At 41.4% G+C, this 27,526-nt stretch overlaps 3 protein-coding genes across 8 annotated transcripts; 1 reads left to right on the top strand and 2 right to left on the bottom strand.

The window, feature by feature from the left end:
* Positions 1-78: 78 nt before the first annotated feature.
* Positions 79-1,652, bottom strand: LOC103719020 (zinc finger protein 1-like). Its single transcript, XM_008808069.4, has one exon. The coding sequence runs from the start codon at positions 985-987 to the stop codon at positions 205-207; it is 783 nt and encodes a 260-aa protein (XP_008806291.2). The 5' UTR covers positions 988-1,652; the 3' UTR covers positions 79-204.
* Positions 1,653-3,633: 1,981 nt separating this feature from the next.
* LOC103710405 (Golgi SNAP receptor complex member 1-1-like) lies at positions 3,634-16,625 on the bottom strand. Of its 5 annotated transcripts, XR_005512425.1 has the most exons (7): positions 16,391-16,625; positions 14,605-14,832; positions 14,169-14,336; positions 6,276-6,300; positions 5,974-6,087; positions 5,799-5,874; positions 3,634-3,938 (listed from the first exon to the last, which is right to left on the bottom strand). XR_005512425.1 is itself a non-coding variant. In XM_008796097.4 (6 exons), exons 1-6 carry the CDS (start codon positions 16,424-16,426, stop codon positions 3,820-3,822), a joined length of 741 nt encoding a protein of 246 aa, XP_008794319.1. In that variant the 5' UTR covers positions 16,427-16,625; the 3' UTR covers positions 3,634-3,819. The 5 variants fall into 5 exon arrangements, 4 of the variants coding, with proteins under 4 accessions (XP_008794319.1, XP_038983836.1, XP_026661732.1 ...); XM_008796097.4 differs by lacking the exon at positions 6,276-6,300; XM_039127908.1 differs by lacking the exons at positions 3,634-3,938; positions 6,276-6,300 and adding an exon at positions 4,386-4,404.
* Positions 16,626-17,865: 1,240 nt separating this feature from the next.
* On the top strand, positions 17,866-27,430 carry LOC103710406. Of its 2 annotated transcripts, none has more exons than XM_026805932.2 (8): positions 17,866-17,957; positions 18,130-18,332; positions 25,973-26,266; positions 26,351-26,397; positions 26,501-26,563; positions 26,802-26,934; positions 27,024-27,083; positions 27,158-27,430. In XM_026805932.2, the coding sequence occupies exons 2-7, from the start codon at positions 18,200-18,202 to the stop codon at positions 27,056-27,058; spliced, it is 705 nt and encodes a 234-aa protein (XP_026661733.2). In that variant the 5' UTR covers positions 17,866-17,957; positions 18,130-18,199; the 3' UTR covers positions 27,059-27,083; positions 27,158-27,430. The 2 variants fall into 2 exon arrangements, with proteins under 2 accessions (XP_026661733.2, XP_038983835.1); XM_039127907.1 differs by having other exon boundaries at positions 17,868-17,957; positions 18,071-18,332.
* Positions 27,431-27,526: the final 96 nt, after the last annotated feature.

The raw sequence follows: 27,526 nt of genomic DNA, 5'->3' as shown, positions 1-27,526 counted from the left end.
GTCGGGATGCAAATTCCCAACCACTCGCAGACCAGAATTTATGAAAGCTATAAGAAGACCGTCATCAACACGTCAAAAATCTCCTGAACTACCGATCCATATGAACAATTTCTCAGCGATAGCAAGAGGAGGACCAAAGCAGAGAAAAATCTGCAGCCAATTCCAGAGATCAAAAATCTAAAGCTGCTACAACTATTATTTACTCTAAAGCTTGAGAGACAAGTCGAGCTTCTGGACCTCCTCTTTCCCAGCACTCAATTGATTTCCACCACCCCACCGGTATCCTCCGGCCGCCACCCCGGGCTCATCGAACCTTGCAGAAGGAGCGGCCCAGAAGTCCTCCATCCGTAACCTCCCAACAGCTGGCCGCTGATCGATGATCGGCGCCGCCGGCCGGCACCACCCATGCCGCCCATTTAGCACTCCCCCGGCCATGGAAGGTGCCGCCCCAAAGTAGGGTTTGTGGACCATGGAGTGCACCTGAATTCCCAACGGCCTCCCGCCAAACGCCCCATGCCGCGGCAGCGCCGCCATGTTCGGTGGAGAGAAGCGCACGGGGTGGTCGGCGAGGCCAAGGCCTGGCCGGGGACCCCGCTTGGTGAGGGACCGCTCGCGCTTGTGGGCGTTCTGGTGCCCGCCGAGCGCCTGCGAGCTGTAGAACTTCCTCCGGCAGTAGTTGCACGAGAACACCCTCTGCTTTGACTCCGGGGGCTCCGGCGGTCGGGCCTCGATGGCGGTCGGGCCGGCGGCGGCGCCTAATGATCCGATGAGGTCGAGCTCCAGCACAGGCTGGGCTGACGACGAGGTGCCATCGTCGGAGTCTTTATTGGACAAGCTGAGATCTAATAAGATTTCATTGCATGCTGGCTGTTCTCCTCCTCCTCCTCCTGCTCCTCCCTCCTCCTCGTTTGCCTTTACCATGATGGCTTCCTTGCTTGAGATGCTTGAAGTGGCCTCAGAGTGGGTGGTGGCTCCGAGTGATTCCATGGGAGAGAGGGTCAGGCTTGGGATTGGCTATTGATGTTTGGTGCTGTTTTAAAAAGAGATGGTTGGACTACAAGCAAGGGAAAGCAAGACATAGTAGATGATGAGGGTTAAATGCCCTCCTCCGAGTATGGAAAGATGACCTGGTTTACGGTTACTTTAGGCTTGTATGCTTGTTAGGCATATAAGTTTTAAAGGGTGCAACGAGAAATAGGAAGGAAACTTACCCAGCAATAAAACTCTCTCTCTCTCTCTCTCTCTCTCTCTCTCTCTCTCTCTCTCTCTCTCTCTCTCTCTCTTATGAGTGCAATTTGAATACCATCTAAGCTGAGTTTGATAGATAAGTTGTTTGGTACAATAATACCTTATAAGAATGATAGCAATCTATAGATTGTTTGTCTTTTTATATATTAAGACCAAGGAAATACGAACGAACCAAGTCTTTTGATCAAAATGAGACTCCTCTCAACTCTTTCCCTTCAAGTGATCGGTTGGATTCAAGATAGATACAGTCGTGTTGACAAGCACCTGCTATTACGAAATATGTGTGAGCTCGTGGGAGACCTCATAGCTTTCCAAGCCACTCTTGTTTATCGGAAGGCGAATAGTACTGCTTTTTGGGTTGTCTCCTTCACTGCGCACCATTCAGAAGAGTTCTTTTGGGAGAGTCTCGAGTCTTCTTCTATTTGATTCTTATGGATGTACACACGCGCGTATGGTGTGAATTACCGCTATATATATATATATATATATATAAAATCAGCAAGGACACAATTATGTGCAACTGAATAGATGCCTTAAAGAAGATCATGGCATTTTTTTCATGGTGCGACAATATGACATGGCATAAAGGCCCCACCTTATTAGCCAACAATGGCCCGACACATCGTACAAGAAAGCCAGTTGTTCTCCCTGTCGTTGGTGTTCTACATGATCTCTACATTGATTGCTTGCCCGGCCGACATGTGGCCGGCAAGTCGGTGGTAAAGCTTATGCGGACCGGCCAATCCCACCTTGTAGTCTCAGAAGTGCAGTCCTGCAACTCCACACCTACACCTCTTTTGTGTGCTACTACTAACGTATGCAGCTAATATGGTATGGCCGCATCCTTTGGATACCAGCAAGAGACTGCCTCCCTCTTTTGAGGTCCTCACTCCATTCCTCTTTCGACTGTCATCACAAACTCTCAAGTCCACTACAGCACACTTTTCCTCCTCCCTTCCCCCACTTCAAAAGACACCGTGCGTCGTCACGAATTCGAGAAATTATTGGCCGCAAGTGACTCCTTTTGCTGTGCTTCATATATATCTACTACTCCGTCAAAATGCCTTGAAAGCTCATACAGCTGATGTGAGAACATCTTTTTTTCCAACTTGTCTATTTCATCAAGGAGCATATCTCATTAAGATCTCTAAATGTCTCCATCCTTCCTTAATATATATCCATATTCCACCAAAAGAAACTTTGGCTGAGATCAGCAGATATACATGAACGAGGAACACCAACCAATAGGCCTAGACCGAGGACCCACTTCCTCCTTTGGAATAGTCATCACCTTTTAGATATGCCCATCGACTAAGATAGAAGCCTTGGGACCATCTTTTTATCTAGAAGATCAATTTCTAGGAGAATTACAATGACTCCCAATTGACAGCGCCCGCCTGTGTAGGGCGGTGGTCTGTTTATGTTAAAAGAGTTGGAAAACGAAGGTGTTGGAAGTGATTCAAGCTACTGGGGTCATGCAAAATGATATTCTACAAGTACTGTGCCATCACACTGGTGCAGTACAAGGCATCAGAAGTTCATGATCAGAATATATGGCTTGATTTATCTTCACATAATGACAGGTGGGGGCCTCTCATGTATTCCTTCTGACCTGGTTCTTCTGCACCCATTAGCTCTAAATTCTGTGGGGGGAAAAGGTTAAAAAGGACTTGGAACTGTTGAGTGTTGACTGACCCGTGAAAATGCAACATTGAAACCTGTGTTGGAAAAGATATTGTTAAAAGAAGAGCTGCCAATTTAATCTAATTGTTTCTGATTTGCAAAAACATACACTAGTCCATTAGTGATGTTGTGATCATGTCGAACAACACTTTGACTGTCGGTCTGGCATCTACTTTATTCTACACACCACATGCAACACAACTTTGCCCTACTCATACTCCTAACAATTATTTGATCAACCTCGAATGAAGTATGAACCCAGATAAAGTAGGGATGAATTAGTCTCCTAAAAATGCTTTTGAATGTTTGGTTCAAACTTGAATGAAGTATAGACCCTGATAAACTAGGTCTAAAATAGTCTCTAGCTAATAAAAATGGTTTTCTACATCAAACCGAAGGCATGATGCTTATTCTTTGATAAATAGCAACTATATGTATTCTTAGATCATCAACAAACTTACTACAGATAAACCGTTCTCCACACATTTTCAGCCACTGACATGTATGTCTTGCTTAGCAATATTAGATCAGCTATCAGGGAATTGATGGTATTATTCTATGCATATACAATGGTAAAAATTAGTTTGATGCCTGATCAGTGACTTTCCATGATTGTTTAAGTACACTGCACTTTCTTCATTTGTTCATTGAAAGGATTAAATCTGACTTCATTTAATTGTCCAACAATTCTCAGGCACTTCATATCAAGTTATTAAATTCAACAGATCATAAACTCATCATTATGCAGAGCTACTTCAGTCATGTCTCATTTGGACAGAGATTGGACGACTTCTCAGCTCTCATAGCTCCGTAGTTTCATAACCTGAGGCACCACTCATTTCCCATTGACTTGCTACTATTCTTAATGGGTGGAAACAATTTTTTCTTTCAGCAAGAGAAGACAAACCATCTGATCTGACGCCATTTCCTCCGAGTAACCTTGTTGCTCTTGACAGAGTGGGAGGTGCAGGGTGCCAAGCAGGCAACAGGTTGATCACTCTTGATCCCTGATTAGTCAACATAAATTCTGTTTCTAATGAGTTCCTGAAGTTACCTGATGGAAAATTTTTTAGGATAGTAGATGAGAGAATAAAGTACCATATGGACAAAAGAAGATTTAGAAATAGGTAAGAAAGCTCGAGAAGACGATTTATAAGAGACCGTTGAATACAAAAAAAATTAAAGGGATTTCTGCTAATAATCAGCAAGGTGATGTAAGTTAACAAATGGACTGCTAATTGTGGGACCATAATCTGCTAATGCTCCTCCTCATATGATCGTTGGAACCTCAGGTCAATAGTGTAGGATTCCTACCCCAACTGGTACTGGAATATCTAATATCCAGTAGTCTCGATCTTGTTAACTGATATATTGAACAACTGCCAGGTGGAGCTGCATTCATCTTCCCCTCCTTCAGAACAAATTTATGCCTTGAATCCTCTCCATTTGTATTTGAATTATGCGAGCTGAGCTCTATTCCATGAAGAATATTAATCAAACAAAGAAGCTAAGGTACGAAGAATTCATGATGAGTATATCAGAACAATACTTAATATTACATATCTCTGTCCATCAATCAACCAGTCAAGTTCTGCAAACTTTGACACAAAACCCAGTGTCAGTTCGAGAAAGTTTATTAAATTAAATAGCCTGTCCCTGACCTAGCGATATATCCAAATCCTAGGTGAAAAGCTAAAGTGCTAGTCAACCAAATCATGGTGACTTAAGTCTGGTCAAGACTTGCACTTGAGAAATTTCCAGCTTCAGTTACTAATTTCCAGCTCAAATTCAACTTGAGACACAGAGCAGGTAAGACAGCGAAAGGTTTAAGAATGTAATTTCCAACCTGAAACACGGTCTTACTGCTCCAGCTGCCTCCAGGAAATCCACTCATGAGACAAGATTAAGAAGATGGAGGAACTCTTCCAAGTTCCAACAACTAAAAACAAATGACCATTTGACATAGCAAAATCTAATGAAACCTTCACATTGCTAAGTCCAGTCCTAGTAATTGGGCTGATCTATTTCCAGTTAAAATTCCACCAGACTCAACCAAACAACCATGACATTAACCAAACTTGGGCTCCTCTGGTGCTGTGGAGAGATCAGTGGTGCTGCTTGGATTATGCCTTGTTTCTAAAGATGATACAGCTTTGTGCCGATGCTTGACCATGTATCACGAAGCCCCCGTGCCCTGCCTCTAGGACCTGATCAGCAAGGAAACATGCATGGCTCCGCATGGAACTTTGTTATGCTGTAACTACACTTTTTGCTAAACAACATTGCATTGGATATGCTCCAGCTCACAGAAGAGTTCATCTTCTTCTGGCTAACATTACAGAAACTAGCATTTGGCAAATACAATGCAGGTCCTTGGTATAAGAAGATGGTTGCTATCATACAATAAAGAACAGCATGAAATGATCAGATTAGGTGCCTCCGGTATTCCAGCATGCTAAGAAGTGCACTACATCTCGACAATGGAATTTTGGCTTGATTAAAAGGGGAGTGACCAGTTTATATCCTCAAAGCCTTCAGTTGCTAATTAGATGGTGCGAATGAAACCAGAAAACCAGCAGACAAGCATCAAAGAAATTGTCCATGATGTGCAACGTATTTCAATAAGCATACATTAAACACTATTCAACAAATTATCCATGAAGAAAAGGCAAGACAAAAAGATATATCTGACTGCATTTGAGCTTTCAAAAACCAAAATTAACTAATGATGAACACAGAAATGAAAAATCTTAATATAACAAGCACTGCACCTAGACATGTGTAATTACAGAGGAAGATCATTCAAATGGCAACGTCACAAACTGCATCTTACTTTGACAACCAGTAAATCAAGATAAGAAACGTACAGACGGAAGCAACAAGCGAAAGAATGATGGTATCCATTGATTTTTTCCTTCTAATTGCTGAAAGGATATGATTTACCTGCACAATTAATTCACAGTATGATGATAACTGATCCATTCAACAGTATTGCCATCAAGCACATTACTCTGGATCAGGTGAAATATACTCATTACGTACCGTGGGAAGTCGGCTGCCGACATTGCTTATCTTGCTGCTGATGCCACCAAATGTTGAGCGTTGAAGAACAAGTGCTCCCAAAGTAGCTTGGGCTTGGGATATTACACCATCCATCTGTAGTCAAATACATCTACAATGAGAGTTGTGGGTGGAAAATATTTGATGATTGCATAGCTTCTAAAATCTCTTCTTCAAGTCATGGATGCTAATTACGTGAAGTTAAAAGTTGGCCAATCCACTTAAAAACAATCACAAATAAAAAGATTTCATTCAAGTTGACATATAGTAAGAGAAGAACAGACCGCTGTCCACCCTGGCAAAAAGAACCTGCCCACAACAAAACCTTCATTATCCACAGGAAGTGAATGGAAAGGTGGTCATTCAGGTAACCAGAAGTATGATAAATAATAATAGTGTTTCCATAGATAGACAATACCAAGCGAAGAATAACAGAAGAACATGGGGCAATTTTAAATGGTTGTGGCTTGCAGACACCTAACTATTGTAGGAGATTTGGAGGCTTTGCATGTTAGCGGCCATGCAGTTTTGCTGACAGGAATTAGTTAGCATGCCGATGTATATGAAAGGGTTTTTTCTTTCCCCAAGATCTAGGTGATGAATTCAGATTCCAGTGGCAGGTAAGTATTTGGTCGAACGGCATATATCTGAGGAAGAGAAAAGACAAAATTGTGTATGTTGCCAAGTTTTGTAGTTTTTGCATCAACAAAAAAGAAGGTCAATGTAGTTTCGTCATAAATTGCTCATAAGGTAATGGTTGTAGGATCATGAAATTCACAGTTTTCAGTTTCAGCATAGCTTTATGTTTTAAATGTAAGATCACTTTAGAGAATCATAAAACTAGTTCACTTGTGAACTTAAATTGATTCCACTACGGAACCAATACAGAATTAAGGTATTTCCATGCAACTTTGGCGCAAAAAGATTCACTACTTAACAAATTGGTTCATGTGTTTCAGTTTCGTTTACTTCATATGAAAGATCCTTCCAACTATTATTTTGTTGACAAATAGAGGATATCAAATATCAGTGTCACTGGACATGTTCATTGATAATATTCACAAAGTATCACAACTCTGAGACCAAGAGCTAAAACAACAGTTTCTGGACATACCCTTCAACAAGGAACCAAGAGTTAACAGGAATTGTAGTGGTCAGAGCAAAAGGAGATCCTTTGTTTCCTCCTTGTTAATCTTCCAGGAACAAAGAGGACCAAGGCTAGAAGGCAAACACCATGTCGCAACTAACATCTCCCAAATCAAAAGTCATCTAAATAAGCTTCCATGTAAGATTTACTTCCATCTTTCAAGAGTCAAGATGATATGGCAGGTGCAAGCTTGTCAAGGGTCAACAAGTTATTATACAAACCCTGTTCAAAACTATCTTACGATATTTGATCACTTAATTGAGTGGTCATCCATTTCTTGGAAAATCCACTTCATCCTGTGTGGGAGTAGAGAATGATGATTGTGAGGGGTAAATGAGCTAAGCACATCTTTCACTAGATGCCATAGAATCAAATAATTCACAATTTTTGAAAGAGAGAAATAGTTGAACAAAAATAAGCAATCATATTTCTTTTCACCCCAAATACCTAAAAGAATTGCTTCTCTGATAACTGTAGCTATTGCAGTTTCTGGGGCTTATCGAGGAGCGTATAGTAATATAATACCTTGCACTTTTTTGTAGCTCCCCTTGTCCTCCAAAGCCTAGATTAACGTGTGGCATTTGTTAAAGCCATCTAAGGAGTTTGCTATAGTATCGTATTACAGATTTTACTGAAGATAACCTACAGCATTAGCACATTTAATCTTTGTTTTGTACTTAGCTACATCCTGGTGGACTGTAGCCTTGCTATTGAGCCTGTTCCTTCATTTTTGACGTTTCTCATTCTTTCCCAATTCTAAGTGCCCTCGTCAATTAAGAGTTTTTACTACTTTACTGCAAAAGACACTTGCTTTTCTATGCTTAAAATAATGTGGTTTATTAAGAAGAAAATAGTGTCATGTTTATTAGGAAATAAATGCTTTCCCACTTTCACTCGCAACTATTTTTTTCAAGGTTCGGCTTAAAGATGCTTATTAAGGAAGAGACTTGTAGTTCACTGTATGGAGGTAACTAGAGGAGCATATCATGGTACCTAGGCAAGAGTCTTTCACTCAACCATAGTTATGGTCCTTTGTGGTCAGCTTCTAGTACTTGAAAAAGGCAAAGATCAGCTCTCTTCTACAAAAATTGAAGGATTTTCATCATACTCATGTCCGTAGAGTTACAGTTGAAGGGCCTTAAAGAACTTGCTAGGAAAATATGGCAAGCCACATTATGTTATTGAGAAAGAAAACCCTAAAATCTTCTTGAGTGAGAGAGAGAGAGTGTGTGTGTGTTTGTGTGTGTGTGTGTGTGTGTCGCAACATGCTTGAAGGAAGGGTAGCACCAGTGGCCCAGACTCATTGATAACGTATTTATATAACCTCGTATCCTGGTAATGAGCTATTAGTTGATTTACTAATAAGGTTTTCAATTTTGCTTCCAGATCTTAGGCTTGGTAAACTTTTGACCTTGGGCAGTTTGATGGAGATTAAAGTTGCAAGAATTAAATCTAGGCCTCTTTTGGTTTATCAATTATAAAGCAGTAGCACAGCGCTCCAACATAACACACCCTGGAAATAGTCGATATGCATTGATTAAATTAAAAAAATCTGCTTAAGAGACCAAAAACCCACATGCACAATTGATTAGTCAGACAATGGATTTATGCACTAAAATTAGGTGTCAATAAGTTCCCTTAGCGCTTAAACAATGGCACCTTTGTTGTGATTTTGTAAATATTAGCTATGATATAACTTTTATAAATCGGTAAAGAATCAACCCTAGAGAGGGAGTTCTACTCTAGTAACTATACCTACAAGCAAAATTTGAGTATCAACTAAACTGGTTGTTTAGTTCCCATGTCTATAAGTTTATAATACTCTGGTAATGACTGGAATATAGATTCAACACAAGTACGCATTTTGAGAATCTCTATTATTTGAAATATGAATGGACATGCGACATATATATCCGCAACAAACTAATATTATAAAATATTGGATTAAGGGTAATAAGTAGATATACAAATGCAATGTGCTGCTTGGTGATATGTGACTAGAAGTGGATAGTTTTATGAGAATGATAGTGGTGCGGACACCAGTGCCAGGTCAGCCGGTCGTCACAGGATCCAGCCAGCTCAGCGGGTTCCAGCCGATTCAGCCAGCCTGATTTTATTTTAGATTGATTTATTTTATGTTGATTGGGTTTATTTGCATATTGTCATTTGGGTTTATTTGCATATTGTCATTTTAGGAGCTTTTTGGAATTATTTTATTTGTAGGGGTTATTTGTTATTTTGTGACCCTATATATATGGGTCCATCCTGATGTTTAGGGTTTAATGAATTAATGAATGAAAAAATTGGTCTTCTTCTTCCTCCTCCTCTTTTCCTCTTTCCCTTCTTCTTCCCCTCTTCCTCTCCTCTTTCTCTCTGTATTTCAATCCGTACTTCCGTCCTGCATCAGCTTTGGTATCAGAGCAGGGCTGACTTTGCCTCTGTTGCTGAAGTCGAAGGATCCAGTTTATGGACGGACCCCCGCCGATTCCTTTTCGGCCTTTTCCTCACCTGTATTTTGCTAGATCATTTGCACCGCAAACGCCGGAACGTACGGAAGGTCGTCGCACGGCACGTACTCCGAAGAAGAAGGGTCGCTCCCTTTCTTCATTATTTTCTTCCCTGTTCATCACCTCACCCACCGAGAAGAAAGAAAAAGCAAAACCCTCCCGTTGGTCGACTGTCTTCCGGCGTCAATCCACAGATCGCCTTCGCAAGACGCCGCCGCCGCCCTCTCTTCCCACCGCCGCTGCCTCCGACGCTCTCGCCCTTTCTTTCCCTCCTTCTCTCGGATCTCACGCAGTGAAGAAAGGCACTGTCGCCGGAAAACCCCAAGGCAGCCCGGGAGGCAAATAAGCCGGCCTCCTCGTCAATTTCTCCTCCGATTGTCACTGTGCAAGCATCACCCACCGCATCCGTTTCGCCGCGCCGCCGATTCGCCTTCGGTCGCCGCCGTGCTTCCCCGGGGGTTTCGGCAGCAGCTTGCTGCCACCGACCGTGGCCGGACCAAGTGAAGGACGTCGCCGCCCCGTTCACTGCCGCACCAGCACCCCGCTCCACCGGCGCAACGTCTTCCCGCACCCACCGCCGCAAAATCAGGCGAGATCCGGCGGAAGCGGACGGACGGTCGAAGGTGGAAGACGATCCACAGTACGGGTAAGATTTCGACCCGTTAACCCATAACCCATTAGCCCGAACCAATTCAAAAAAAAAAAAAAATCCTCGCACGTGACTTGCACGTGACCAAAAAAAAAAAAGAAAAAAAAAAGAAAAGAAAAGAGAAAAGAAAAAAAAAAAAAACAACTACCTGTCATCTTCCTCGATCGGCCGCCCCTCGCCGAGTCTCCACCGGTCCGCATCGCCTGCACCGAGCCGACGCCGCAGCAGTACCGCCGCCGCCGAACACCGACGCCCGAGCCGTCGGCGCCTGAATCGTCACCAGCAACCGTCGCCGCCTCCGCCGAGCATTCCTCCTCCGAGCGCAGTCCATCCTCCGCCCTCTTCCGCAGCGCCGCTCTCTCTTCCAAGCATCCCGAGGTCTCCGCCGCTTCCGCCACGGTGATTGTCAGCCGCCGAGCGCCCCACCGAGCCATCGCCGCTCGAGCAGAACGCCCGCGCGCCATCCTCCACTACCGCCGCTCGCCCCGACCGCCTCCGCCTTCACTACGACCCGTCGACGTCTCCCGTGAACGACACCGGAACCAACGCCTCCGCCTTCCCGTCCTCGCTCGCCACCCTCTTGTCTTCCCCAAAATCCCTTCTTCACCGCCGTCAACCTCCCTCCCGACATTTTCCCCTCTTCACAACACGGCCATCATCTAGCCCACTTCTGCACCACCCTCTCTTTCTAGCCTGTGGGCCTTTCGGGCCCAGCTACACCCCAGCCGCCCGGCCCCTCTTTCGCGGGCCCTACTTTCAGGCCCGCCTCTGTGCATCACAACCCCACCCTCTATTCAAACAGGCCGCCGTCGCCGGACCTACCAAATTGCTTTGCACAGGCCCGCCGAGTTGCTGAGATCAACCCCAATTGGAGTCGTTTGACAAGCCTACTTGCTGTGCAGCGCTTCTGGTCGTCACCCCAACCCAGATCAGGTTTCTTCCCTTACTACAAATTTTATTTGTTTGTCTAAATTTAGAATTAATTAACTCTTAAGTGCTCTATTGATATTGCTTCCTGAAAATTCAACACATCCACTCCAAACAACACCAAAACCCTACTAGTGGCCTATCTTTGTTATTAATTTTAGGGCTATCTAATCTTTGGAAGTTCTTTTAGGCTCTGTGCAGCCCTGCAACACACTGAAAACTAGTACTATTTGACTGCAACTTCTTATCTGAATTTATTACGTAATTCAAAGCCAATTTCAATTGCTTGAGTTAGCTTCCGATTATATTGAGTATCTACTTTGCAATTTTGAATTCATTTCATGCATTAGGTCTACTTAGGAACATTTATAGTTGGTCGGATCATACATTTTGTCATTCATTTTATGCATCTACGTAGTGGTCGTGACGCATCTCATCCTGAGTCCCAATTAGGCATGGATTCCAAAATCGAAGCCCTATTAAAAGCTATCCAAAACATTAATGCCCAAGTCCAAAAAACTAATGCTCAAGTCCAAAATACCAATGCCCAAGTCCAAGCAAACAATGCCCAAATTCATGACTTAACCACAATGTCCACCCAGGTTAATGCCCGACTCGATTCAATTGAGGCTTCACTTCAGAGGGTTATTGGATCCCAAAGAGCTAGTACTCCCCATTTACCGGGACTTGAAGAGGACGACACCCTAGAACAAATCCTAGAACAACAAGGCTCGGTTCGGCAGGACAACTTTGATAATAGGTCTGTTCCAGGTCACCATTATGCCTTCCCTCGCCCTAGGGGACCTGGTCCCATTCCTCATGTTGATAAAGGTCACCGACATACCGTAGAACCCAGAGCTCTTCGTGACCCTGATGAAGACGTAATGAGAGGCATTAGGGTGGAAGCCCCCACTTTTGACGGTCGTCTTGACCCGAAAGTCTTCTCCGATTGGTTACACGAAATGGACCACTTCTTTGAGTGGTACAATCTGTCTGAGAACAAAAAAGTTCGATTCGCTAGAATGAAACTCCTTGGTCGAGCTAAGCTGTTTTGGCAAAACACTGAACAACTATTAGCTAGGAGACATCAACATGAAATAACTGATTGGGTAGAGATGAAAGAGAGACTTAAAGAAAAATACCTGCCCCTTAACTACCAAGACGATCTCCTAAACCGATGGAACACTAAGTCCACATTTGTAAGGCGCCCTGACACACGGAGCACTCCCACCGGCCTTAATTCCTTAGGGTCCAAACCTTCTGTAGGGTCCACTACTCATAGGCCCCCTCCTAATGCCCATGTCACAGGCCGAGACACTAATGGCAAGGGAATGCTTGGTGAGCCTCCCAAACCACATTCCAAAATTCGGTGTTACAAATGCCAAGGTTTTGGTCACGTTACCTCCCAATGTGCGAACAAATTTTTCGTTATTGCTCAGCAAGAGCAGGGAGGTGACATAGATGACTTAGAGGAGCAAATCTATGAACCAAACCTCGATGACATTCAGGACATTGAGGACGAGTGTGATGACAAACCTGAAACCCTAGGATGCACCCACACTCCACCTAGCTCGCTTGCACAGTCAGATAACGAGTTTGACCAGTCTACCATGAGTGTAGTTGGTTATGCCCCCGCACAACCCATCGAAACTGATGTTAGGATTTCTGAGCCTGCATATGCATTTACACAACACATTCATAAGTTGTATCAGGAAATCCATAAGGGCATTCATGCATGTACTGCTCAGTATACGATGCAAGCTGATTTCCGTGCTGAAGAATTTCAAACTTGGGGTTACGTAATGATCCATCTTAAGGAATTGCATCTCTTAGTATTGGACCATTCAGGGTGTTGCACAAGAATGGCACTGACGCCTATGCCATTGACTTTCCATTTGATTTCGGTCATAGCCTTACTATTAATATTAAAGATTTGGTTGCAATCCCTAATGACTCTTTTGCTGCACACTCTCCTGCGCCTGATGTTTATCCTATTATTGATTCCATGCCATCTTCGTTTCCTTTTACCCTCCATCGAGCACAAAAAGAGTATATTGATTCTATTTTAGCCGAGCAAATAGTTTTTACCAGTGATGGAGGCATCCAACATTTCCTGGTTCGTTGGCGAGGACGACCAAGGTCCGGCTACACTTGGATCCAGCGCGAGGAGATACCGCCGATTGACCCGGACTTGTTGGAGTACTACCGGGGCTTTACCGAGCCGCTTTCGTCGAGGTCGACTTCTTTCCACCCGAGGAGAGTTGGTGCGGACACCAGTGCCAGGTCAGCCGGTCGTCACAGGATCCAGCCAGCTCAGCGGGTTCCAGCCGATTCAGCCAGCCTGATTTTATTTTAGATTGATTTATTTTATGTTGATTGGGTTTATTTGCATATTGTCATTTGGGTTTATTTGCATATTGTCATTTTAGGAGCTTTTTGGAATTATTTTATTTGTAGGGGTTATTTGTTATTTTGTGACCCTATATATATGGGTCCATCCTGATGTTTAGGGTTTAATGAATTAATGTTTGAAAAAATTGGTCTTCTTCTTCCTCCTCCTCTTTTCCTCTTTCCCTTCTTCTTCCCCTCTTCCTCTCCTCTTTCTCTCTGTATTTCAATCCGTACTTCCGTCCTGCATCAGATAGCCTCGTATATAGCATTGTTTAAGTATGTTCATAAAGTGTATGAAATAGTATTTGAGTACTGGAATTGAAAATGTTGATTGAGAATTGATGAGACATCAATCAACATTAGAATGTCACATTTAAAAATGCCAAGCTAGTAAAGATACATGTGTGTTGCAGCTAATGATGCATTCAAGAAGCACCGAACCTGGTCATTCTGCTAGTTGCATTTTAACACGAAAGCCAGCACAGGCTGCAGGACAAGTTGGGGAAGAGAAGGGAAGAGAGAGGGAGGGGAGAGAGAGAGAGAGAGAGAGAGAGACCTGTCCTGAACTTCTACTTAGAGCTGCTTGTTCTTTAAGAAGAGCCTGATCAACAGAACCAGCACCATCTTCCATGTCCAATCTTGCCCTCTCGAAATCCCTGAAGTCCAGAAGGAGTGATGCATGTTCCTGCTTAGCTCTAAGGCTAGAGCGGAGCCGATAAAACTCCTGAGTCAAAACAATTAAGAACCAAGGTTAGCATTTCCCAGATTCTATATGCACCAAGATTTGACATAGTTTTGAATTTCTGATCCCAGTCTTTTCTTTTTGATGATTGGTATAACTATAAAAGCAGCACAATAATGCTAAATACCCAAGGACACTTGATCCTTGGTAGGTACTAGGTGCATGTTCTAGGTATAGTTTCAATTAGAATTAACAATCAGATTTGGCTTAAATTTTACCGGTCCTTCATTTGGTTAAAAAGCTTTTCTACCTGAGTAAGATCTTGAAGAATTTCTCTATGCCGAGTTAATGTATGTGAAAGGATTTCTGAGCCTCCTGAAGATACCCAAGTTTGCATCTGTGAATTAACTTGCTGAAGTTGTTTCAGAAATCGCTCTATTCCAGATTCAAGATCACTCTCTGAACCATCAGGTTTTGTGGAAACCAATCTACGATATGAATTCATCAGCTCATCCAGCTGAGCTTCAAGTTTCCTTGCCTGCATGAAAAAGAAAAATAAACAGTTTCACTAATCATTGAATATATTGTATCATGTGTACACTTCATCAATGGACTGCAAACAACCACCAGCACAGTATTCGCTAGTCGCCAAGGAAGCAATACAGCACATTATGATCATCCAGCACAATGTATGTTTCGTTGTTCTAATTTCATACTGGAGGAATATATGCACATATTTCATATCTTTATCCTTACTTGAGGAGTTTCAGTTTTATTCTTTGTTATAGAGGATGAATTTCTCTAATTATAATGGCTTTTACTGTCTTGCATGAATGGGGTAATGTAAATTGTAGGGCCCAACAAACCCTTGCTGCAATTTAAAAAACATAAGTTACAAAACAGTTCATCAAAATAAAACTGCAGTAAAATCTAACAATTTTATAGATAGAAGGTGGAAAAGAACTACATATATGGCAAGTTTAAAAATGCCATAAGGCCAAAAGTAATGAAAAGGGTCCAAATGTGCACTCAATAGGATTTTACTAAGGACTTGCAGCAAGACAGCCAGCTGTATGAATCCAAAACAAGAGAAAATCTTGGAGCAAAGAAGGAAATAGTCATATATAAAGCACCCAGTACTCGCATAACATAGTTACGGTCGTAGAGTGTAAATCAGAATCTTCTGTCAACTAAGACCCCCTCAATACTAATTTAATTATCACTCGTAAAAGTATGGTTTAAACTTTAAAGTATTGGCCTAAATGTCGCATCAGTGGATCTTTGTCATATTAGTTTGATATGATCATGTGTTGCTTAAATTGAACTGTTTCAGGCAAAATCCATATGGCTCTTGATGAAGCCTGTTCCTGTTTAAATTTTGGGCTCGAAGATGAGAAGAAATCCATGTTTCAACCCATTACAATCTGTGAGACTTGCTTCAGCCTTCCATAAGAACAAAAGGCCTGATCCAGGCATAAACCAAGCCAAGTGAAGAGTTTCGATCAAAGTGGAAGATTGCCAATCTGGAAGCCACTTGGGACCCATTTTAAGCAAACAAGAAGTAAACATTTATATCAAATATTCTTTTTTTCTAGAACAATCCTGCGACATGATGTATAAATAATATCAGATCCACAATAAATCCTTCAAGATTATAAGCAAAACGTTAGTTTTTGTTTAATCTTCCAGATTTTTGTGAAAAAGAAGAACTTTTTCCAAATACAACCCATTGTTTAAAACTTCAGAAGCTAAGAAAGTTTCCTCCTATATGGAACAGACTGGATCTACATTCCCAACTTACAAGTTTCAAATTATTAAGAAGCTACGCATCATCTCTCTGAGCGATAGATTTAATTAAGACCGTGGAACCGTACCCAGGACCTAAAATCCATATATCCACCAAATAATAATCATTTGAGTACAAAAAATCCTTTTTTCTTGACCTAATTTTCGACATGGAGAAAATTATACTTCAAACTATCTTAGCTCACATTACCGAATCAAATCAGCACCAACTCTTCCGAAAATTCGGACTGGCCGCATACAAAACGAAAATAACAAATCAAGAAAGATTGAAAATTCTCATGGTAGGGTACCTGTTTCCGGAGGGCGTCCCATGACGACGCCTCCATGCCTCCTCGCCCGAGATCGATCGATCGATCGATCGAGACAGGAGAGAGAGAGGGGGGAGGGAGAAATCAGAGGTCGAGGAGGAGGTTGCTTCGTGGTTCGGACACAGGCGTGCTATTAATCGATGGAAGGTGGAAGCCGCAGATGAGGACGAGTCGCCCGTCCATCCCAAACCCCTTCGCTGTACGCTGGATCAAGAGATGCTCGGTGTAAGTGAATCGGAGTCGGCATCCATGACGCCGACTCTGTTAGAAAATTGCGACGAGAAACCACGCTTCTTACGAGAGGAGTGAGCAGTAACTGCTCTCTTCAAATCCAACGTCAATAATCGGATATCAAAATAAAAAATTCATATTAATAATCCCGATATATACATTTAAAATTATCTACAAACTAGATATCATATAGTTTTGTAACCTATACATCATGTAAGCATAAAAATGAACTATTTTTACTGCACTAGCATGTTAAAAAAATATGATAAAATACTTAAATATATATTAAAGAAGTGTAGTTGAAATTTTATGTAAAGATCTTATAAACTTATATTGGTCATTCGTATTAAAGATCTACCCCAAGATCACAATCTAAACTACCAAATGTGTAGAAATTATAAATAAAAAATAATCTACAAGACTTTAACTTATGAATTAAGTAATACAAAATAAAAATGTAGGTGAAAAAAAAACTACAACTAGACTCATTCATTAAGGAAGAGGATAAATTATAATCTTTTTTTTGCATCTATTCTCGATTTTCCTACTTGATTTGCAAATAGTATATCAAAAAAAATTTAAAATCAAATAATTAGACTTGAAACATATAATTTGCTTTATGCATGGATCTGGTATAGATTATTCCAGACTCCCTCTTTGAAGAATATACCACTCAAGACTCCAACTTGGAATCTCCAATTTTCAAGCTTAAAGTATGACCACTGAGATAATCCTCAATTGATCCCACCCACTTGGATTTGAACCTAAGAAACAAATATGATGTTAACATAAATCATTACAAAGTTAATCATTAATTATTCTGTTGATAACTTACGTAAGGTTATGACATGAATTTAGTTGCTGGCTCCGAAACATCTCGGTGGTTACTATTTTCTTGTCCAATATAATTTAGAATAAAATTTATCAATGCAGTGTATACACATTATTTATGGTTCATATTGGGACAATTTTCCACCTAATTCCATCCAAAATCCCAGCAGGATCCACATAAATCCATTCCAACCTGGGAAAAAAGTTGATCCGATTTGTATCCAACCCGACTTGCTAGTGGTCGGGTAAGGGCTATCGAGTCTCATTTCTGAGCATGGGTCCGATCCAAGTGAAGTCGGACAGGAGTTGGATCCGGTCACACGAGACCCATTTGCCCACGCGTCGGACATAATCTCGGTAGATCCGCTTGGCGGCCTCCAATATTTGAAAACCATCTCTTTGGTACGAACCCCTCCAGGTTTTCTCCTCGTGACCGGAAAAATTCGAGTTATTTCCTCCTCGCGACCCTCGATTAAAAAGAAACCAGGTACATTTTGCTTGATATCTTGTCTTCTTTTTTTTTCTTTTTTATTTAGCTTCGATTCGAGAGATTGAAACCAAGAGCTTGGAGGAACTGACTGCCGATCTTCTGCTAATTAGGGTTTTTTTTCTCAAGCCCTCTCCACTGATGCCTTGCCGCCTGTTTCGATTTCAAACAGGGCTTTGGTTCTCCAGATCCCTGTCTCAGAGCTCTCGTTAGGTCGGTTATTCTCAAAGGCGAGCCTTCCAATGGCGAGAAGGGGGAGGAAGAGGGCGGTCGCGGAGTCTCCCCTGAAGCCGAAAACCAATCAGGAGGCTGGGCCGAGCGAGAACAGGGCGGTGCAATTCGCGGAGAGACAGCGTGGGTTCAATAATCGGGAAGGTATTCGATTCGCCTCTCCTCCTCCATCTGACTTCAAGCTTAATCTATTGGCAAAATTGTGATAGATGACGAAAAAAAGTTTTAGTCATTCCTCATTTCCACGATTTTCTTGTAGTTGTTGGTCACTAAATGTCATATCTAGATAATTTTTTAAAAATATTAATAGGGTTTGTCTAACTAAGATGATGCTTCTTGCTCACGTGAATTTAATCTATGGAATGCTCCTTTTCGATCATCTAGCCATTTGATTTTAAAATGATAGTTTTTATGGTTGATTTAACCTCCTTTCCCATTTCAAAGGAGCTCTTATTTGAAGTGGATCCACTTAAACGATCGGAATCCAAAATCTGTGTTTTTCCCTATGGGACAACACTTCTGTTTTAAGTTTATCCTATTAGAAGTAAATTTGTAAACTGTTGATAGCCACACAAACCTGTTCGTGGATATTCTGTATCTTTTAGTTTCAGGACAGTATGTCTTGTGATGCGGGATTTGCACCCCGTCACCAGCAGAGTCCCCACCGATCCGAGCAGCGGAAGAGAAAGTGTCCCTCAGAAGGTATTGTCCGCTTTGGGTCCGATTCGGGGGTCGAGCGTACCCGGAGCCCTCCTCACGGCGCCTCACGGTTTTGCCCCACAAAAAGCGCCTCCTAAGGGAAGGGTTATTGAGCTCCCCATTATATGGCACAGACCTTCCCGCTACACGGTCGATGTGGGACTAAATTCGGGGAACCCCCCGTAACACAGCCCCCCCAGCGGGGAGGTCCTGTGCCCGGGTCGGCTCCTTACTGGATAGGCGGAGGGCCGAGGCCCTCCTTCTAGCGCCATATGATGCGGGATTTGCACCCCGTCACCAGCAGAGTCCCCACCGATCCGAGCAGCGGAAGAGAAAGTGTCCCTCAGAAGGTATTGTCCGCTTTGGGTCCGATTTGGGGGTCGAGCGTACCCGGAGCCCTCCTCACGGCGCCTCATGGTTTTGCCCCACAAAAGGCGCCTCCTAAGGGAAGGGTTATTGAGCCCCCCATTATATGGCACAGACCTTCTCGCTACACGGTCGATGTGGGACTAAATTCGGAGAACCCCCCGTAACATCTTGCATGTACACTTACATTGAGGGTCTCATGCATGCAAACTGCTCTGTCTAATGTAGCACTCTTTCTTTGAATTATTTCCTTTTTTCTGACAAAAGGATAGTAATATGTCTACAAAAGCAAATTTTAATTTCTAAAACTTCAAAATGCATGAGCAAACAATTGCATCATGCTTCCTGTACCACGGTCAGAGGATCCGCCATCTTCTTAGCATAAACAAGTCTGCGAAGATGAAAATTTCATCCATTTCAAAGTCTTTAGCTGTATAAATCTTGATGACTTGGCTATGGGTCTCCTTTCTTTCACCCTCCCACCCCAAAAAAAGAAAAAAAAAAACCTCGGATGATGGAGATTAGCTTTCTAATAGACAATTAGTCCAATGGGTTTTTTTAAAGTGCTGTTTGAATGACCTCATAGAAGGGCTTCTTTGGCTGAGTTAACTCTCCCTTTGTTGGTGTTGTTTGGTTACATTCACAAAGAATTTCATAGATATAATTTAATTTTAGATTCCATATGGGTGACTCGTGTGGTTTGTGTGGGTATATATCTTTCCACAAAGTTTGGTGTCTTGCCTACCACTTATTGTTGCCTTTTCTCTCTCAACATATACTACCTCATCACTTCTTCCCTCATATTCACATATGCTATGGTATACTAAGCACAAGCATCATCGCATTATCAACCTTGCACTCTTTCATGTCATTGTCTTTATTCCTAGTTTTCTACTTAGTCTTAGACATTAGGGTGGCATTTGTTGACCCAAATGGGATCACCAAGGTGATCTTAGATCTCTGAATAATCTGATCCTCAATGATCTAAGATCACCGTATTTGATATGCTATCTTTCGGTGATTAAATATCTCTGGGTATCCACAAGTAACATGCTTGGTATTTTATAAGAATCCAAGATGACCGACTATATAATACCAAAACTACCCTTGATATATTTCATAAAATATATTTAGTAATTATATAAAATATATCATAATAAATTTTTAGTATATTAATTATTAATATTATTCTATAAAAATATATTTATTAACCTCATAAATTATTATTTCTATAAAAATATATTAATTATTATTATAGAATTAATATTTTTATTTATGCTTATAATATATTATTATTTTAATACTAGTATTTATTTTGATAGGAAAATAAGGCAAATAGAAGTAATATATTAAATAATTTGATAATATAAATATAAAGCACAATAACATAATACTTTTATAATTTAAAATTATAATTTAATAATAATATGATAATAATATGATTAGTAATAAATTATAATATTATATATATCATAAGTACAATATGTGTAATATCAACATAATATAATATATATATATAATATTGATATAATATATTTAATATATTGATATACCATTTTTTTTGCTAGATTGAGGGGCACTTTTGTCTACAAATTTTAGCTCAAGATCATTGTCTTGGCTTGAACTTGGATACTCGACCTTAAGGACAATTTTTCTATTACTGGGTTGGGTGGTGATTTGAGAAGTGAGGGTTATTTGGGATCACTGCCTCGTAAAATCATCATGGTGCAACCAAATGCGGTAATCTTGTCACGTCCACCGACATCACCCTTCATCTTGGGATGGGCACTTTATACCAAATGCCTATGTAAAAATTTTGACTGCAGTGCATAATCAACACTGGCCTACTTGATTGCTTCTTTTTTTCATGTTTCTTGGTTATCTTTTTTTCCCCACCTTTGGTGAAGTAGGCCAATAAGTTGCTTAACTATTTTGTCCAGTATAAACCCAAACATAAAGGAAAAATTATGATATCTCTTTGTGCAAGAATTTCAGACCTCTCATGCAATCACCCTCTTGAGAACCTTGCCCATTATCTTCTTGTTCATTACCACCTCTTCTTCGAGGACTCTTCTCATCCACCTCTATCTCAGATGTATAAACCCAGGTTTTTCTTCTCATTCACTTCACATGGAGGTATAATTTGACAGTAAGGGGATCCATTTCTACCTTTTCCTAGTCTTTCTTTCCTCTTCTAAGTTACCATCCAGTAAACATAGTATTTTTAATCTAGCACTCGCTCTTATTTCCCGAACTTTCAGAGCTAATTTGCAACCATGTTCCTGTTAAAGAGGTGCAAAAGCATCTAAAGACTATCAAGTGGTTTTGTACTATCATAGCTGACTAGGATGGTTTAATCTGGTGTTGTAAATCCCAAACAATTATATGTAGACTTAACCAAACTGTAGCTTTATTTGCCAAGATGACAATCATGCATCTGTTGATTGATATAGTTATGGTTCGGAACTGGCCATCATACTAGCAGATCATGAAAAATGTTTTTACTCTTAAGCCTTCATCGTATGTATTTACTCCAACATTCTCGTGTTTCTGATCATTATCATGTTTGTTTGGACCATCATTGTCCAACAACCTGACCCATATTAGATTGCAGGCCTTACAGGCAATCTGGATCTCTTTTTTTGTCTTTTTTTGTGATCGAGTAATTTTCAGAGGCATCTTTCCACTTCATCCAACTCCCATTAAAATGGTATTACTCATTTATTACTAAAGTTTCGCAAAATAGGTCCAAGATAACTGAATCCTTGGTCATCAAATCTACTAATCAGAATCATTACTACGTATCGATTATCCTTGCATTCTTATACTCTATATTTAGATTCTTGTTTTTCCAAAACAACCCTCTATGTCTACATCTCATCATTCTAAGTAACATACACCATGGGATTTGCTTCAAAAATATCTACTTTTTTCACTTATAACCTTAGTTACCTAAATCAGCAGAGGCAGGGAGGAAAATGAAGTTCTTAAATAATACATTATGATAATTGCTTAGGAAACAGTATATAAAACTATATCTGAATGTATCACAAAACAATGCAAATTACTCATTTTCTTATTCTTTAAAGAAACACATCATTATTTACCAAAAAAAAGAAACATATCATTGAGGGCTAAGAGATATTGTAACAGGGCACAGCACATTTATGCAGAGATTGATTTTGATATGCAATAAAAGGTTCCAAATTTGAGATAGAGTGGAAGTTTTAGTAGGCAGATGAGATACAAGAGCATCAATGTGATTCTGGAGAAATTTTATTGTGGGTTGTGACTCTTTAAGTCGTAGATTCTAGTTAGAAAGCTGAGGACAAGTGCAAGGAAATATCCCAATTTAAATACTAAGTAGGCAGAACTTTTCAAAAAAAGCTAGCTACTCGGTTGATCAAAATCAGTTCCAAAAACCTTAATTTCATAGTAAAGGGAAAAGTCTTTACTAGTAGGGGGCTAGCGCGCCCCTATATCTATATTGTGTAAGCGTTTTCTTCGCAACTAGCGCGCCCCTACTCTCTTCTTAAGCTTGCCCCCGTGCTGAAAAGCCATATCGCGCGAGTATGCATGTAGAAGCCAGTGGCGAATCTAGGTACAGATGGAGATCCGCGGAGCTGGGAGGAAAGGGAGCCCGAACGGTGGAAGAGCCAAGGGAGGCCGGGTCATTTGACGGAAATGGAAGGCTTTTTCCGAGCGGCTCATTCATTCTTGGAAAAAGAGGGAAATGAAGTAAGATAAGTAGTAGGAATGAACGAACATGTTTCAATAAAAAAAAATCTTTCTTCTTCCCCAATTTGATTCATAAACTCTTGGATAGAGTGGTTGGTGTGGGGCATCAGATGAGGGATTAGCTTCATTGAACTGAAAGGGCTGGTCAAAAGCTAAAGCAGTACGAGGAAATCAGAGAAAAAGGGCAAGTAGGTCGGCTTCAAAAAGGGCTAGGACTGCCGAGACCGTTGCTTTCTCTCATTCATTCTCTCATGTAATCCAATTGACCAGTCATCCCTTTAGCTGTTGGACTCCATTCTTTGTCCGTAGGGGAGAGAAAGAAAAAAAAATTTCAATAAAGAAAAAGAGGCTATAGCCCCGGAACCCGACAAAGTCAAGATTTACGGGGAGCAAGGAGATTCTCGACTCCCCGAACGGTACTTTTAGAATAAGAATCGGTACTGTAAGAAGCACTGAATTAGACCCCTTGGGAAAGCCCTAAAGGCAGAAGGGGCCCTTGCTTCAAAAAAGATCATGTTGCACGCTTTGGAGCGAAGAATTTTGTAGATAACGATCATGCTCGTGCCGACCGCGCGTTAGGTGAAAATGGACATCGCTTCTTCTTTGTTGCTGAGTTAGCAGATCCTGATCGTGATCCTTGATGCACTGGGAAAAAGCCCTATTGAACTACCTTCCTTTGTTTTCCACTCACGAAGCTAGGGAACTAAGTTCGCGCTTTCTCCTTAGAAGGAAGGTCCTCAAAACCTCTTCATTCCAATGATCATGATTAAGAATCAAATAGCTCCTCTCAGGACCCACAATCATCTATCTTTGAGAAAGATTTGAAACCGGAGCCTCCAAACAAGGCAAACAAATGGCAGCACCTGGGTAAGAGGGCGGCTACTAGGGCACAATCCAAACTTGGGGCTAAGCCCCACTCCACTCTATTTCAAAAATTTTCTTTTCTTTGACTGAAAAGAAAGGTCCCATCATGTAATGTATAAGGAAGTTTCAGGCTGGAAGGTTGCGCCCTGGTAGGCTAAGCCAGAAAGAGAGAAAGAGAAAGAGAATGTTAAAAGGCTACGCACCTTGGTCCAGAGCGAGGATTGGGCCACTAGGGGCGCCCTGAATGAATAAGAAATGGACAGCTAAGGTCAGGCTTAGCCGAGTCTTCGAGAGGTCTACCGTCTACCGCATTCACAGACCCTCCTCCTATCTACCTCCTATGGGTCCGCGGATTGCTGCCTGGGGCGAGGCGTGCCTACCACTTAGCGGAAAACCAACTCCTTTTCAATTGTCTTCACTTTGTTGTGCCATGTCCTTCTATTAATATCACTGTCCTCCTCGAGCCATGGGGAAGTGCTCCATCTGCTTTCTGCACCTTATTCTCTGATGTCCTCTTGTTCTTTTCCCTTCGCCCGCGCGTGTCTACCTGGCGCGCCGCTTTTTAGAATATAATGTAGAATATAATGAATCCTTATTTTTACCTCTATCGGGGATTTGTAACGAAGAGTTCCTCAGTTGATACAAGAAAGAGTAGGAAATAAGGGAGACTGTGACTCTCCCCCTTTATTTGTTCTATATCAAAGTAAAAGAGGGGCTTGCCATCTAGCGAAAATATGTTTTGCAGCGAGGGTCTTGACATCTTTCTTAAGGATTTTTTTCAACGCCTTACAATCTGTTCTCAACAGGATGGCGAGAAAGAGGCATTCGCTACTTCCGAATCGGAGTCTGAATTTTCCTTCTTCGGCACTCCCAGATCGGTTACGCCTCAATCTTCGGAGAATGCGGCGTTGTATTAGAGAAAGTTCTCTGTTCCGAACATTTCCTGGAAGTAGACGACACATCGTCTTTGCTTGCTTCTATCTAGGGTGAAAGGACCTCTTTATGATTTCGAGTTAAGGGGCATTCACGATAGAATCGTGGAAGCGTTTACCGAACCCGAGGTCTTTGATCCTTTCTCTCTCAAGCCATCAAATAGAACTATGGCTTTACAGTCTGAGACGAAAGTCTGACTGTGCCCCCTTCTTCATTCCTGCTTTCAATTTCTTAAATGAGAGCTTTTTGCTGCTTGCGAAGTGGCTTCGTTCGTTCCTTATCGGCACTAAGCAAACTTCGGAATACCTCAGCTCTAGAACTGAGAATGGCAGACCAGCGACCAGTGAAGCCGCTGGAGAAGTGTTTGAGGCAGAAGGCACCCATTGAGGCACCTTTAGTTTAGCATCCACTTTTGTGCTCTGACGGCTCAGCACGAAGGTGCTTACGAGACGCTACTGGGAAAACATTAGCTACAGGCGGCCCGAGTTGGGAAGGATTGGGCGGCAAGCACACAGTCGATGAAGTAGAGATCCGGCCTAGGGTTACCCTGCACTTGCAAGACGGATCGAAGGAGGAAGCCGTGACGTCAGGTTCAAATTCCAGCGGAGATGAAGACCATCAGACACTGATTCTGAGGATTCAGGACACAGTCCAAGAGAGAGAGAGATGGAGTCATCTGGTTGGAACACGACTTGGGAGACATTTCTTGATGAGTAGCTATACAGGTGTACGAAAAACATTTTTGAAAGACTATTAAGCGCTGGAAGAACACTTCAGGCAGGTCCGTTGACAAATGAGACTGGAGGCTTAAGCAAGACCATGGACATGGAACCCTGTCCAGCTTATGAATCCTTATAGGTCAACCAATCCCTTAATACCTCCTATATTAATCACCTAATCTTTCCTGGTCTTTGTGTTCCCCCTTATCATTTCTGAAACCACTCTTCTCAGATTTATATCATCCTATTCGATGATAATATGTGTTCTTCGCTTTAGTCAATAGTACATACTCATATTTGGTAATTAGTTTTTCAGTCAAATTGCATTCTAATATCACAAGTTGCTCCTTTTTTTTGTGGCATATTTTCTGATTGTTAGGTCTTGATGAGATTTAGTCTCTTTTTCCTGCCTTGTTTATTTTGTACTTTTAACTATTCTAAGTGAAGGTTTGCATGCTTGGATAGTTGAACGTCGAATTGCTGCAATTCAAGCTATTCGTGCAGCAGAGACTGAAAACTTGCTTTCTCGGTTGCGCTTGCTTCGCTCATATCTAAGCAAGGAACAGCTGGAAACTCCAGCAATAACATTTTTCCAGAAAAATTTGCCCAACCTGTCAGTGATAAGAAATGAGAAGTACAAAGTTTTTGAGTTGCAATGGAATGACAACAACTGTTATTTGCCTGGAAATCAAGTTGATGGTAGAAATGTGCGTGCTTCACTTGATAATGTTGGTGGCCTTCAGTTTTCAGTAAACTCAGGTTTGTATATTTTTCCATACATGCATTTCAGCTCTCTGATTCTGAATATTAAATTATTTTACTGCTTGATATGATTTTTGACAGTGAAAAAGAACTTATTAGAGGCTGCGAACCTGCAAATTCCTGATTTTGTATGTTATGTGAACATTTGCCCTCTCAAAACTTCTGAGTCTCATTATCGTTTCTTCACTTGAGCTTACAAATTTGTTTTGCTTCAATTTTCCTTTGTTCTAGATTTTGAATGAACCATCAGAAAACCAGATGCCTGGAACGAGAGACTTTTTACAAACTCCTGGGGTGTGTACATTATTCATCTTATGGTCATGTGCCTCTATTTTAGCTTAAAGGCTATTTGTTGGCTCAGATATGGATGATTCTCTCATGGGCTTGATAGATGCTTAACATATGCGTGAAATCACCATTTAATTGAAGATGTTGCAGATAACATGCACCCCTTTTTTAAAACCTTTTCTTCCCAAGAAGCATCAGAAGAGATCAGTTTCATAAGCTCTGGATATTATCATATTCGTTGCAGGCAACTAGCAACAGATTATCTTTTGGCATGACTCCCAAAACTTTAAGGCTGCCAAAGAATGGCGAGATGCTCTTGTCTGTTCATGGCTCACCACTAGGGGTGTACAAAGAAGATAACTTAGCAGCCATACACGGTAGTTGTTTCTGCACTTGCACAACTATTTGTTGGAGGTCCTTTTATGTACTTTCATCATATTTATTTTCTTCAACTGGAAATCTTCAGAATCTGGAGACGGGAGCCATGATGGTGCCTTCTGATATGAGAGGGTTTGCATCTATACTGGTCAGTGTTCTTTTTGCTGTAGATGACAGAATTTTTTTTCAGCATTGTATATAATCTTATCTATTTCGTTGCAGGAGTTTGCGTGACAGAGTACCGGGCTCCTTATCTGCTTTGTTGCTTTCTGACTTTGTTGGCTGCATCCACACCCGCAGGGTGTGAACCGCTGTTGTACCAAAAAAAAAAAAGAAGTTTTAACTATTGAATCAGTAACCTCATTGTTTGTGAAATGTTGGAAAACATTTTTAAGATTCATCTAAACTGTCTATTTTGCCAATTGTTGACCTTGGGTGCTATGCAGCACAGGGGACATGCTATTGTTCATGAAGCATCATTATTGCAGTTGGCCATCTGGTACTTTTCTAACTGCTGTAAACCATTGCTGCTGACTCGAAGGTCCACATGACTTATATCTGATCAGTATTGGCATCCTACCAATTTAGCAG

Source organism: Phoenix dactylifera, chromosome 7 (genome assembly GCF_009389715.1).
Source record: "Phoenix dactylifera cultivar Barhee BC4 chromosome 7, palm_55x_up_171113_PBpolish2nd_filt_p, whole genome shotgun sequence".
NCBI lineage: Eukaryota > Viridiplantae > Streptophyta > Magnoliopsida > Arecales > Arecaceae > Phoenix > Phoenix dactylifera.
The sequence above is the reverse complement of the archived record's forward strand: the minus strand, read 5'-3'. Positions and strand labels throughout refer to the sequence as shown.

Coding starts and splice junctions, on each gene's coding strand:
- LOC103710406 (XM_026805932.2), top strand. CDS start 18,200: ATGGCGAGAAGGGGGAGGAAGAGGGCGGTCGCGGAGTCTCCCCTGAAG. Junction 18,333..25,972: donor TGGGTTCAATAATCGGGAAG/GTATTCGATTCG, acceptor ATGCTTGGATAG/TTGAACGTCGAATTGCTGCA. Junction 26,398..26,500: donor ACCTGCAAATTCCTGATTTT/GTATGTTATGTG, acceptor CCTTTGTTCTAG/ATTTTGAATGAACCATCAGA.
- LOC103710405 (XM_008796097.4), bottom strand. CDS start 16,426: ATGGAGGCGTCGTCATGGGACGCCCTCCGGAAACAG. Junction 6,088..14,168: donor TAAGTAGAAGTTCAGGACAG/GTCTCTCTCTCT, acceptor ATTTGACTACAG/ATGGATGGTGTAATATCCCA. Junction 5,875..5,973: donor TCGGCAGCCGACTTCCCACG/GTACGTAATGAG, acceptor TTAATTGTGCAG/GTAAATCATATCCTTTCAGC.
- LOC103719020 (XM_008808069.4), bottom strand. CDS start 987: ATGGAATCACTCGGAGCCACCACCCACTCTGAGGCCACTTCAAGCATC.